Source organism: Dermacentor silvarum, chromosome 1 (assembly GCF_013339745.2).
Source record: "Dermacentor silvarum isolate Dsil-2018 chromosome 1, BIME_Dsil_1.4, whole genome shotgun sequence".
NCBI classification, from domain to species: Eukaryota; Metazoa; Arthropoda; class Arachnida; order Ixodida; family Ixodidae; genus Dermacentor; species Dermacentor silvarum.
The window spans coordinates 250,612,412-250,623,669 of record NC_051154.1 but is presented as its reverse complement, the minus strand read 5'-3'; the positions used below and the strand labels follow the sequence as shown (position 1 = coordinate 250,623,669).

General features: G+C 45.9%; 1 protein-coding gene across 1 annotated transcript; it reads left to right on the top strand.

Annotated features, from left to right (window-relative positions):
* The first annotated feature begins 2,511 nt into the window (after positions 1–2,511).
* On the top strand, positions 2,512–3,165 carry LOC119438966 (kinesin-like protein KIF18B). The gene has a single exon (XM_037704815.1). It carries the CDS (start codon positions 2,512–2,514, stop codon positions 3,163–3,165), a length of 654 nt encoding a protein of 217 aa, XP_037560743.1.
* The last annotated feature ends 8,093 nt before the right edge of the window (positions 3,166–11,258 follow it).

Below are 11,258 nucleotides of genomic sequence, written 5' to 3'. Positions count from 1 at the left end.
TTGAAAAGCTTGCCGCTGGAATCGACCACGACGACGGCAAAGGCCTTTCCAACGCTGTACTCCGCGGCGTCGACGAAGCGTGCTCTGGTGCCTTGTTGCTTGATCTGTTTGAGAATTGCTACTGCTCTCGCCTTGCGTCTGCCCTCGTTGTGGACGGGATGGACGTTTCGATTCACGGGGGCCACTTCGAACTTGTCTCGAATGCACCTAGGGATCGGGGTACTGACCCTCGAAGATACCTGATATGTGGCAGCATAAGTACCACATTGAGCAGCTTGCCATAGGGAAGGAAGACGAAGCATATATAACATAGTTCTGCGGTGCCGACCTTGAAACAGGACGCCTGATTTTGCACAGAGATATGCTGATTGACATTTTAGGCCAGCAAACCTCGGCATCAGTGCAGACATTCGAGGATGTCGCGCACATGTTTACTGAATGGTGGCAAGGGCGAACACCGGCGAAACCTTTTGGCGGAAATGGCCAAGCTCAAAAATTGCATTGGCCATACCGGCCTCGTCGACCACATCCGAGAGGTCCTTTTCTTGCCTTCGGCGACTGAAAATGTACTTGCGATAGACGACTGGACAAGCCCGTTTGAACCATCTGGAAATTATGCACGCCCACGAAGAACTCTCCCGCAAAATCAATTCGAATAAGATTGCCGACAACTTCATTTTCAAATCAAGTGCCCGAACGAACACTTTTTCAATGATGGTGAAATCATCGCATCAGATAACGAACTGAAGTCTTTAATAGGAGAGAGAGGCACCAACTTAAAAGTCAAAGCAAACGACCTGGCTTAGAAAACAACATAAAAAGTTATACAAAGTAATGAAAATGGGGTACAAAACAGCGCAAGCAGAGCGAGGCCATTTGGGTAAGAAAAGACGCGTGGTTGCGCTATTTCTAAAACTCCTCAGTCCATGCTGTGCATTTTACTTATTAATTTTTATTCGTCATATGCTGCATTTGCCGCTCAATAACACAATCCACGCTGTTCCTATATTTGAAATCGAGTCCTTTCACGCTTTTGCGATATCACTGTCGTATTTATTTATTTGTTGATATGTTTATTCTTTTGGGCACCTGATAATTTTTACTCTATAATCCTTTATTATGCCTCTGGAAAATAAACGTAACCAATGGCATAAGGCATGCTTTGACAAGTGATGAAAGCTATTGCGTTATGGAATCACATTATTATACTTAGGCTAATAATTGTAGTCATAAGTTGTGTTCATAAATTTTTATGTACCGTTTAATTTTTATATATGTTAAGTCTTATGTTCTCAATAACTGACATTTCGTCAGGAAAAGATTTCTTGATTGTATCTTTTGTATTGAAACTTTTACAAGGCGTTACATTGCTTTTTTATAGATGTGTACTTGTGCGACTGAATACGCACAAAACACATGTATCTCCCTAACGTGTGTAACTAAATGCTCTTCTAGCATGGATGAACCAGGAAACGCCAGTCTCTTGGCGGCGCGATGGGACTGAGACCCTAAAACTCAATTGTCTCCAGTTCTCAGGTCTTGCAAATGCGCACATAAGCTGGTCACTTCACTGAACAATCTTTCGAGGGCACACTAAGTTTCCTGTGTAACTGTTCATAAAGGATATATATATATATATATATATATATATATATATATATATATATATATATATATATATATGCATACATGGGTGGGGTTCGTAAAGCTGGTCAGGCGCCAGCCCCCCTCCATGGAAAAATTCACTACGTGGTTCTCTTTAACAATATAAGTACCTTGGCCTGTCTATATGTTTAAATATATTGTACGTGCATGGTGTTCCCAGTGCCAATTAAAAACAAACGTTGAACTGAAAAATACGGATGCGGTAGCCGTCGCTTGTGCTTCTAATGCTCTTGTCCTCCTAGTGTCAGAATTTGGAGAAGTTAAGAAAAAGTAGGAATTAAAAGCCGTGCACGTCCGCTCTAACAATGATTCCATAAGCTATTAGCCGTAATAAAATTGTAACCGAAAAGTCAGCGGCAGTTCAAACGAAACATTAAATTATGTGGGTAACAGAACTCTGGTAACGACACTTGAGAGTTCCCCCCCAACACGTAGGCGGCGCCTATGGCTCCAAGGCTGATGAAGAGGACGAAGTAAGCCGAGCACGTGGTGGAGAACGCGCCCGGTGCCCGACTGGACTATCGCCATCTTAGATCATCACGCCGGCGTCTTTGGTCAGGCCGGATTCCTCGACACCTTTACAGTCTACCACGCACGAATCTACAGTTGTGCCGCCAGATCTCAGGAGGCGTTCTAACGAGACGGCGCAGTCGTCAGTACCGAAACGCCGCCATTCGAACAAGGACCTGCTTTCGCCCGGGACGCCTGACCACGGCAGTGCGCGTGCGCCTACTGAGCGATCGTGACTCCGAGACCACCAGTGTCGTGCTCGTGGTCATCACGCCCGCGCCCGCGGTAAGGCCGACTACCGCAACGTCGAGGAACCCTACCACGGAGGAATGTGCAATGGCGCCAACTTTCGCCATGCTGGGCTCCGAGGAATGCCCCGGAGTGGTCTCTCTCATACCCAGCAAGTTGGACCAGCGCGTGGACAAGCTGCGGTCAGAGGGCCAGAAATGCGACTTAGCGGTCACCTATCTAGAAGTCTACAACAAGGTTGTTCGACACCTGCTGTGCCTCGACCCGGCCAAGGGCATTGGCATATTGTACCTCACCATCCAAAAGGTGAAGGAGGCCGGCATTCTCCTCGAGCCGCTCTTGAAAGGAAACAAGAACCGGACGCAGCATGCAACCGATGGTAATGCTGAGTCAGCGTGGTCACACGCCATCTTCCAGAGCTACGCCGCAGTGACGGAGAATGCGACAAGCACGAGCAACGAAACTCGCGTCTCGATGTGCTCTGTTGACCTTGCCGGCTGGCAGCGCGCAGCTGTGGCCAGTAGGGACACAAAGGTTCAGATGCGCGAGGGTACCAAGCTTAACCTGTCGCTGCTGGCCCTCGGCAACTGCATCGACGCCCGCTCGAAGAAAGGGACCCAGCAGGTGCCGTACTACGACTCCCACCTCACCCACATCCTGAAGGACTCGCTGGGTGGCTCGGGCAACGTCCTTGTGATTGGGACAGCGATGGCGGTGAATCTCAGCTACGTGGAAACGTAGAAAACCTTTGGAGCATGCGCTGAGCATACTCCAAGAAGCGCACTCAGGATAGACTCAGTGCGCTTCTATACTGATCTTTTATAGAACTATTTTGTGGTTTCGTCTAATCGCAATAATTAATATATAAAGAAATAATCTGAAGAAACCTCCAATCACCTGTCTTCGCGCCTGTCTATCACTTTAGCAACTTGCGCTTAAATCAACTGCGTATTTTAATTAAAACGGAAAAGTTCGAGTGATAATGAGCTACAATACTTCTTGAGGGAAGGGTTGTGGCGAGCAATGCTTGCCCTCCAACTCATTTCCCCCTATTTTTTTTTTCTTTTTTTCTTTCGAATTATTATATTGCACTATACAACACAAAATAACCATCCTCCGGGCCCGCTCAGGTGACACGTACCACTTTCCTATTTTTACGTGTTGTAGTCTCCCGTATCTGTCGTCACGCTTCAAAAACATCTTCAACGCTGCCATTCAGCCGAAGATAGGCGGGCAAACAGCGCGGATGTAGTCGGAACGAAATGGTGGCACGAATAGCGGCCCTAGGTCGTGCGCTCCTGTTTTATTTCCACTTGTAGGGCGACGTCCGTCATCTGTTTTTGGGTGAAACGAGATGTATAAGGAAGTTTCCTTGCATAATTTTGCATATCCCTATTCGAGATTTAAAAATATATATACCTTGTTTGGTTTTGTTTTTCGGCGACATAGCATTCTTGGCCGTAGTGAATCAGAAGTTGTGCGAAATCGCCAATGAGTGATTTACTCAGTTATCAAACTCAGTAATTAACCGCTCCCCCACGCCGCCCATTCGTCCTGTTGGAGAGGAGGAAGAAAAGGAACCGGGAGGGGGTCGCGGAGGCGGGACTTGAGAATCCGGTCCGCTAGGAGACTGGGCGAACAGAACAACAACACGCATCCTGATCGCGGTCCTGATCGCGGTCCTTATCGCTGAGCTCCTCGATCGCTGACGTGTCCGAGAGGGGATTGGTCACATTTTAACTGATTTCAGTACTTTGTTCCTTCTACAGGTTGTTTCTTTTTCTTTCCTTTCCTTTCCAGGGACCGTGAATGCCGCTCTCTGGTCCCGGCCAGGGCTCGCCCTGGTCGGCTAGCCGTCCCACTGAGTCGGTGCCTCTGGAGTGTTTCCTTCGGAACGGAGTGAATACCTTGCCCGCGGCGCTCGTTCTCACGAATGGTGGATCTATTCGATTGACTGAATCGGAAAGCTTCCAGGAGGAGCTGCGTGCCATAACGGAACATTTCATTGACATCTCGGAGGTGAGGCGGTTTGGCAAGACTGGCATTCTATGTAAGTCGTCTAACGTTCAATGACTCAATGACTTACTTAACTGCTCGAGATTCGCTAACATCGCGGTTCGTGCATTCGTGCCACCGCATCTTGCATGCGTGAAAGGCATTGTTCGTGGGGTTCCCACTAATATCACTCCTGAGGCCTTCTTAAAGACGCTCTCTCCGGCTGGTGCTGTTTCTGTCTACAGATGCAATAGATCAGTGGGTGATAACCACGTTCCTACTGAGAGCGTTATTGTCTCGTTCGCCGGCTTAACGCGCCCGTCCGAGGTGAAGGCATGGCCATATTTATTCCGTGTGGAGACATTGACACCTAGACCCCTGCAGTGCCGAAACTGCTGGAGATAGGGACACAGCCCGAATGCTTGCAGATCTTCTGTGAGATGCTGCAGCTGTGGCGGCTCTCATTCCGCATCAGCATGTGACGTAGATGAGCCAAGGTGCTGCTTGTGCGATGGAGCACATATTGCTACGGATAATAACTGTCCTGCGCGAGGGCGGGAGATTCAGGTGCTTGAGATTGCAGAGAAACGCCACTGTTATCGTGCGGAAGCCATAGCAGAAATTAAAGAGCGTGATGTTGGATACGCAGCTGCTGCATCCCGTCAGTCCACATCCCTAGAAGCCACGGTTTCGGCCGCCGTAGCCGCCGCTATTGACAAGGCAATGCCAATAGTGATGGAGCGACTTTTCAACACGTTTGCCGAAGGTATTACCGAGATGCTGACTGCTAAATTCAACAGCCTCCTTCAATCGCACTCTACTGTTACTGCCCCCAATTCGGCTACTAGTTCTGCTCAATATTCAGAAGAAACAAACTTGGACAGACAGGCAGAGGTTCAGTCTGATACCTCCGTGGCTTCTCCGCTATCACCGACTGCGGTGCCCAGCACCTCTTTTGGACACATGAGGCTTAGAACCATCAGCAATAGACGTGAGAGTTCCCCACTGTCTCCAACTTATTCTCCTAACTCTTAGGAGAAAAAAGCAAAAAAATATTGAACACCACGAGCAGGATGCGTTGCGTTCTGCCGTGGAATCGTCCATACTAGGATCACAATAGCATCAGTAAGAGTCCTTCAATGGAATTACCGCTCTATTTCCTCCCGTTACGTTGACCTTCTTTATCTAGTTCATAATCTAATTCCAGATATTATTTGACTTCAAGAATCATGGCTTTCATCACATCAACGATTTACTATTAATAATTTTCGAACATTTCGTTTAGATCACCCAGGTAGAGGCGGTGGGCTACTAGTTTTAGTTTCCTCAAAAATGTACCACAAGGTAACTGTAACTTTTGAACATGTATGTTCAGACTGTGAAATTTTAGGTTTAGATTTTTTACTGACTGGTTGCGCAGCGTTTACAGTGGCTAATGTGTACTTCCCGAATGGAGTCAAGTGCACTGATCACCTGGACTCATTGTGCCGAAATTGTTCACATGCAATGCTCCTTGCAGGAGACTTTAATTCCCATCATACATCTTGGGGAATGAAAACGGATGTTTGTGGAAAGAGGCTGTGGAATTGGATCAATGATAAGAATTTTCAATGTCGCAATTCAGGTCAAAAAACTTATCTACGTGGGCGATTCTCATCGGCATAGACCTGACTTTCTCTTCCGCTCAGATGGCTATTTCATTTTGGGACACCTTTGATAATGGAACAAGTAGCGATCATTTACCCATTACATTTGAAATTATGCTTTCACGTCAGGTTTCTATTGTACGGCAAAAACGGCTCATTAATTATAAAACTTATAAGTCAGCTATAAATGCAGGGGTATCATCGTTAACCCCTAGTGATGAACAGCGGAGGGCTGACTCGGTGGTATCGCTTTTACATTCTTCGATTCAGTCCGCTGAGTTTACGGTGATGTTTGGGAGCTCACCGTCAAACTCAGCTTGGTGGAATGAAGCATGTACACGAGCTTATAGGCTCAGAAAAGCAGCATGGAAAAGTCTCAAACATAATCATTCACCGAAAAATTGCCTTGACCACACATTATATGCAGCTGTATTTAAAAGAACTGCGGCATATCAAAACCAGAAAGAAGATCTGCACTTTTTAGGTTTCTACGGAGCAAAAAATCTTTCCAGCAGTCCGTATGGTCACATTCTGATGTACTATCCACCAAAGAAGCGGCAGATTTACTAGATGATATCGCGAAAGGTCTTGAAGCTCGTTTTTCTTCGCTGTGTCCTAGACCTAGAAGACTTCATAGTTCGACATACGAGTTTGTAAAAGTCACCATGACAGAATTATTCGATCTCATTTTAACTGCTCATCAATCGGCTCCTGGACCTGACCGTATCACAACAGCAATGATTAAATTATTATTTAACTATTTCCCTAATGAGCTTTTGAATATAGTTAACAGTTCCCTTCAATATACGTAGATCCCAGACTCCTGGAAAATTGCAAAAGCTTTACTTCAAAAATCAAAACCTCGGATATGTCTTGGACAACATTCGGCCGATTTCCCTTACATCGAACCTAGTCAAAATAATAGAAAAAGTAATCCATGTCCGGCTCAATGAATTCACTTCTTCAAAGGGTATTCTGTGCTCGAGGCAAATAGGATTTAGGCCTCATTGTTCAATATGGTGAGCTCACGTTGATTTAGAAAGCCGCATTCGACTTGCAGGATTATCAGGAAACGCATCAGCTTGAGTAACTTTAGATATTACAAATGCATATGACAGTGTCGAGCATGGAATTTTAATTTCTAGATTAGTGAGCTGTGCTGTTCCAGAGTATATAGTGGCCTGGGTAGAAGAGTTCCTTTCAGATAGAAAATTATTTTGTTTCAAGGATGGGGTGACATCGGGGACGTATAAACAGACGAGAGGCGTACCACAGGGATCAGTTCTCTCTCCGCTTTTGTTTAATATTTTGTTATCTTCTGTCCCAACTCATCAGGATGTGCAACTCTACCTCTATGCTGATGACATTGCATTTTTCTCCTCATCACGGGATATAAATACGTTGCACCAAACTTTACAATCTCATTTGTCTGCACTCGAGATCTGGCTGGACGGACTGTCATTTTCCCTTAGCGTTAAGAAATGCGCGTTACTTGTATTTCCATTATCAAATGCCGTTTTCATTTCTCTTCATTATCGAAATGAGCATATACCGCAAGTTCCAGCTGTGAAGTACTTGGGGATAACCTATGATGGTACACTAAACTGGCAACAGCAAATCGAAACAAATGCTAGGAAAGGAGAACGTGCAATGGCATTCTTGCGCCGTTTCAGTAATAAAAAGACGGGTATGCGTACGGCTACGTTGCTGATGATTTACAAACTCTACGTCCGCCCTACTCTCGAATTCGGCTGTGTTCTTTTTTCAGGATGTGCAGCATACAAGCTAAGACCTTTAATACTGCTAGAAAGGCAAGCGCTACGTCTTTGTCTTGGGTTGCCACGTTTAGTGGCTAATGATGTGCTTTATCTGGAGGCTGGAATTTTCCCGCTTGAGTCCAGGTTTAAGCAGCTTACTGTCGTGACTTTTCTAAAGCTTTATGATACATCCCTATCCCGTTTGCAATCCGTTTTCATCAATTATCCCGATTTATTTTTCCGAACACATTGGCGGCGTTATCGACAACCTCAAGTTGTTTTTGTTCAGACGCTGTTATCAAAACTTCATGTTCGCCTACCGTGCCTGATTTCTCCAAAAACTGATTCGTTAAAGGTGAACTTGATTTTTGATGATATTTTTCCAAAACACGCAAAACTTCTTCCGTCACGCATACTTGAAGGTCTCCTTCAAGATCATCTTAATCAATTTCAGTCTCACTTGGTTATTTCTACGGACGCTACACAAAATGCAGAGAAGGCCGGAGTGGGCATCTTTTCAAATCAGCTTAACTGGTCTTTTGCTCTTCGTCTAACAGATTACACCCCAATATTTCTTGCAGAATTTCTGGCCATCATTCTAGCCATTAGAAAATTGGGTACCCAGACATCGAAATTTGTAATAATTGTTACCGATGCGCTGTCGGTTTGTACACATTTAACTTCTACAAATTATTCACACCTACTGAGTATATTTTCGACTCTTGTTCGAGACAATTTGTCTGAAGTCCGCTTTGTATGGGTCCCCGGTCATAGTGCAATTTCTTTAAGTGAATCAGCTGACTCGCTCGCATCATTGTCACTAAATGGTCCTGTCTTAAATATCCTTCCTGATTTCGCTTTTATAACAGGTGCTAGATTTAAACGCTTTTTATTTCTAAATTGTACTAAATCATCCCTACTTTCCGCAGAGGATTTTCGTCATCTACATTTCCGGTGGAACACGAGCAAATGCCTTTCACGACAATGCGAGGTGACATTATCAAGCTTCCGTTGTAGAGTTCCCCGCCTAAATTTTTACCTTCATAGATCTGGTTTGTCCATAACTAACCTTTGTTCTTTTTGTAATGAACCAGAAACTATGGACCATTTCTTTCTTTCTTGCCGCCGCTTCTCCTCCCTCCGCAGAATGTTCCTAGTATTTCCTACAAGTAAGCTGGGTTTAGCGCTTACTACACCAAACATTTTGTCCTTTGGTGCGTGTCAATTAGGTACAAGCCATGGGTCAATGATTTCTGCTATCCACAAGTTTATTGAAGCGTCACGAAGGCTTCACTGCTAGGGTACCGACCGTGGGACACTTCACTTCATTTTTTTCCCCTAAATTTATGAATATGCCCTCTCAAATTTTCTGTTGGCATTGAGTTGAATATTGCTTTGTACTAAATGTGGCTTTCTCCCATTTTGTTTTGCTAGACGCACATTTCAAACAATCTAATGTGGCCAATCCCCCCTGTGGGTACGAGCCATGTTCTGAGGCAACAACAACAACTTCAGAATCTGTTATGCGACAGCTTGGGGACGCAATAGGAGCCAGAGGAGACACGCACTGCGCTAACTTGCAACAAATTTGTAGCGAAACATATTACAGTGAAACTGTCTATATGGCAAGGATTCCGGTATTTCTTCGTGGCGGAAATGCAACTGGGTGATGATGATTTCATCATCTCTCGGAAATGCAACTGGGTTTTCACTCACGCACTGTACACAATTCACGCTACAAAATGTGGAGCGGTGGATTTAAGACATCTGCAGTTGTTGACTTCAAAAAATAGTGACTGGCATATTAAGTAATGAATGAACCTGCGCGACCAAGTTCACGGACTTTTGCTACGTACGGACAGCCTGTGTTGCCGGCCGTTCGCGATGACTTTGCTCGTGGATAACGAAATATAACTCATCCGCCAGCGTTTTATGGCTAACCTCCAAAGAAAAGACTACAACTCCGGAACGTCGGTAAAAGTGAGTTCCGCTCGGTAAATGATGACAGAGGAAGATGCGCCGCTTCCTGGCATAATACGTTTCGTGCAGGTTATCTTAACACACATACCCCAACTCGCGCACAAACTTACGCCCACTCTATCGCCAACTTATTAAGAATAAGTAAATGGGCGCACACTTGAATCAATGCGCGAAAGCATGGGTGATAGCCACGTACTTCGCCCACCGCACGCGGATGGTCGAAGCAGAATTTTTCGAGACAGTTCACAGGAGTAAGCGATAATACACATTTGCTTCAAGCTATGACAATGTACGGAACAGCTACGTTCCAAGCCTTTTGTGCAGCAAGAACAAATCTATTGTAACTCAGCACTCGCGCGAGCGATTGCACTGAAAATAATCAGAGATTGGCTGCACCGATGAACTTCACTAAGTTAGAAACGTGACATTTAAGCTGCTGCTTCAATGCAGCTGCCAAATAAAGAACGAATAGCAAGGCACACTTATCCTGATTCAATTCATAAGCGGAATGTTTAGATAGCTTCGAATACATATTTAGCCTCGCAATTAGAACAAGCACCATATACGCTCCTCGCGCCGTTTTGGATAAAGCTTAATGAGCTCCGAAAGCGCTTTTGCATATCCTCTGAAGCTGTGGCCAAAAGCTTCGTGTCGTCGTTCCAGTCGCCGTCTACCATATGTCCCGAAACAGGTTTCCTGAGCCGCACCGGCGTCATACACGCCCATTGTAAACACGGAGGGAACGGAGGCAGTGGAGGCAAGCAATGAATGCATCACCACGTGGTCAAACATGGCAACGCCCACGCGATCACCGCGAAAAGGGTCAATAACCACGGAACCGCAGGCAACGTACAAAGGCGCCGTCGCCACACTGTTTCTCCCTCTCCCCTACCCGTCTCCGTGTGGGTCCACGCACCGTGTCCCCGATACAGACTTAAGCCGGCCAGGGTACCCCGACCCCCCCCCCCCCCCCCCCTCCGGGGACACTTGCGCGGCAGGCATACTAAGGCTAGAGGTAAACAGCTGCACTGGAATATTCTCAATGGGGTGTACAATTGTCACCATGGAAATACGAAGACAGCTTTGCGGCCCGCGCCATCGCTATACGGTAACGCATGCGATGAAGTTTGAATAATCAGACGAAATAATCTTCTGCGTGTGGAACACGACTTAGCCCTGACGGGACAGTCTTTAGATAGCTGCCCTCTCTTCCACTGTGAGGCGTAACGTGAGGCGGACGCGTAATCGTGAGCGGCCTAAAGTCCCTTCATAACTAGAGCGGCTTGCACGGTGCCAGTCTCCTGGTGGCGCAGAGCTGAACTAGACAAATACAGCTAATATTAGGTTTATTGAATTCAGCAAAATTTCTCTGCATTTTCTGCACCTATTAACGGTGCACTGCACCTAGGTCTTCGATTCCCGAGAAAGAATGTTGCACCCTGCACCTCCGTGCTCG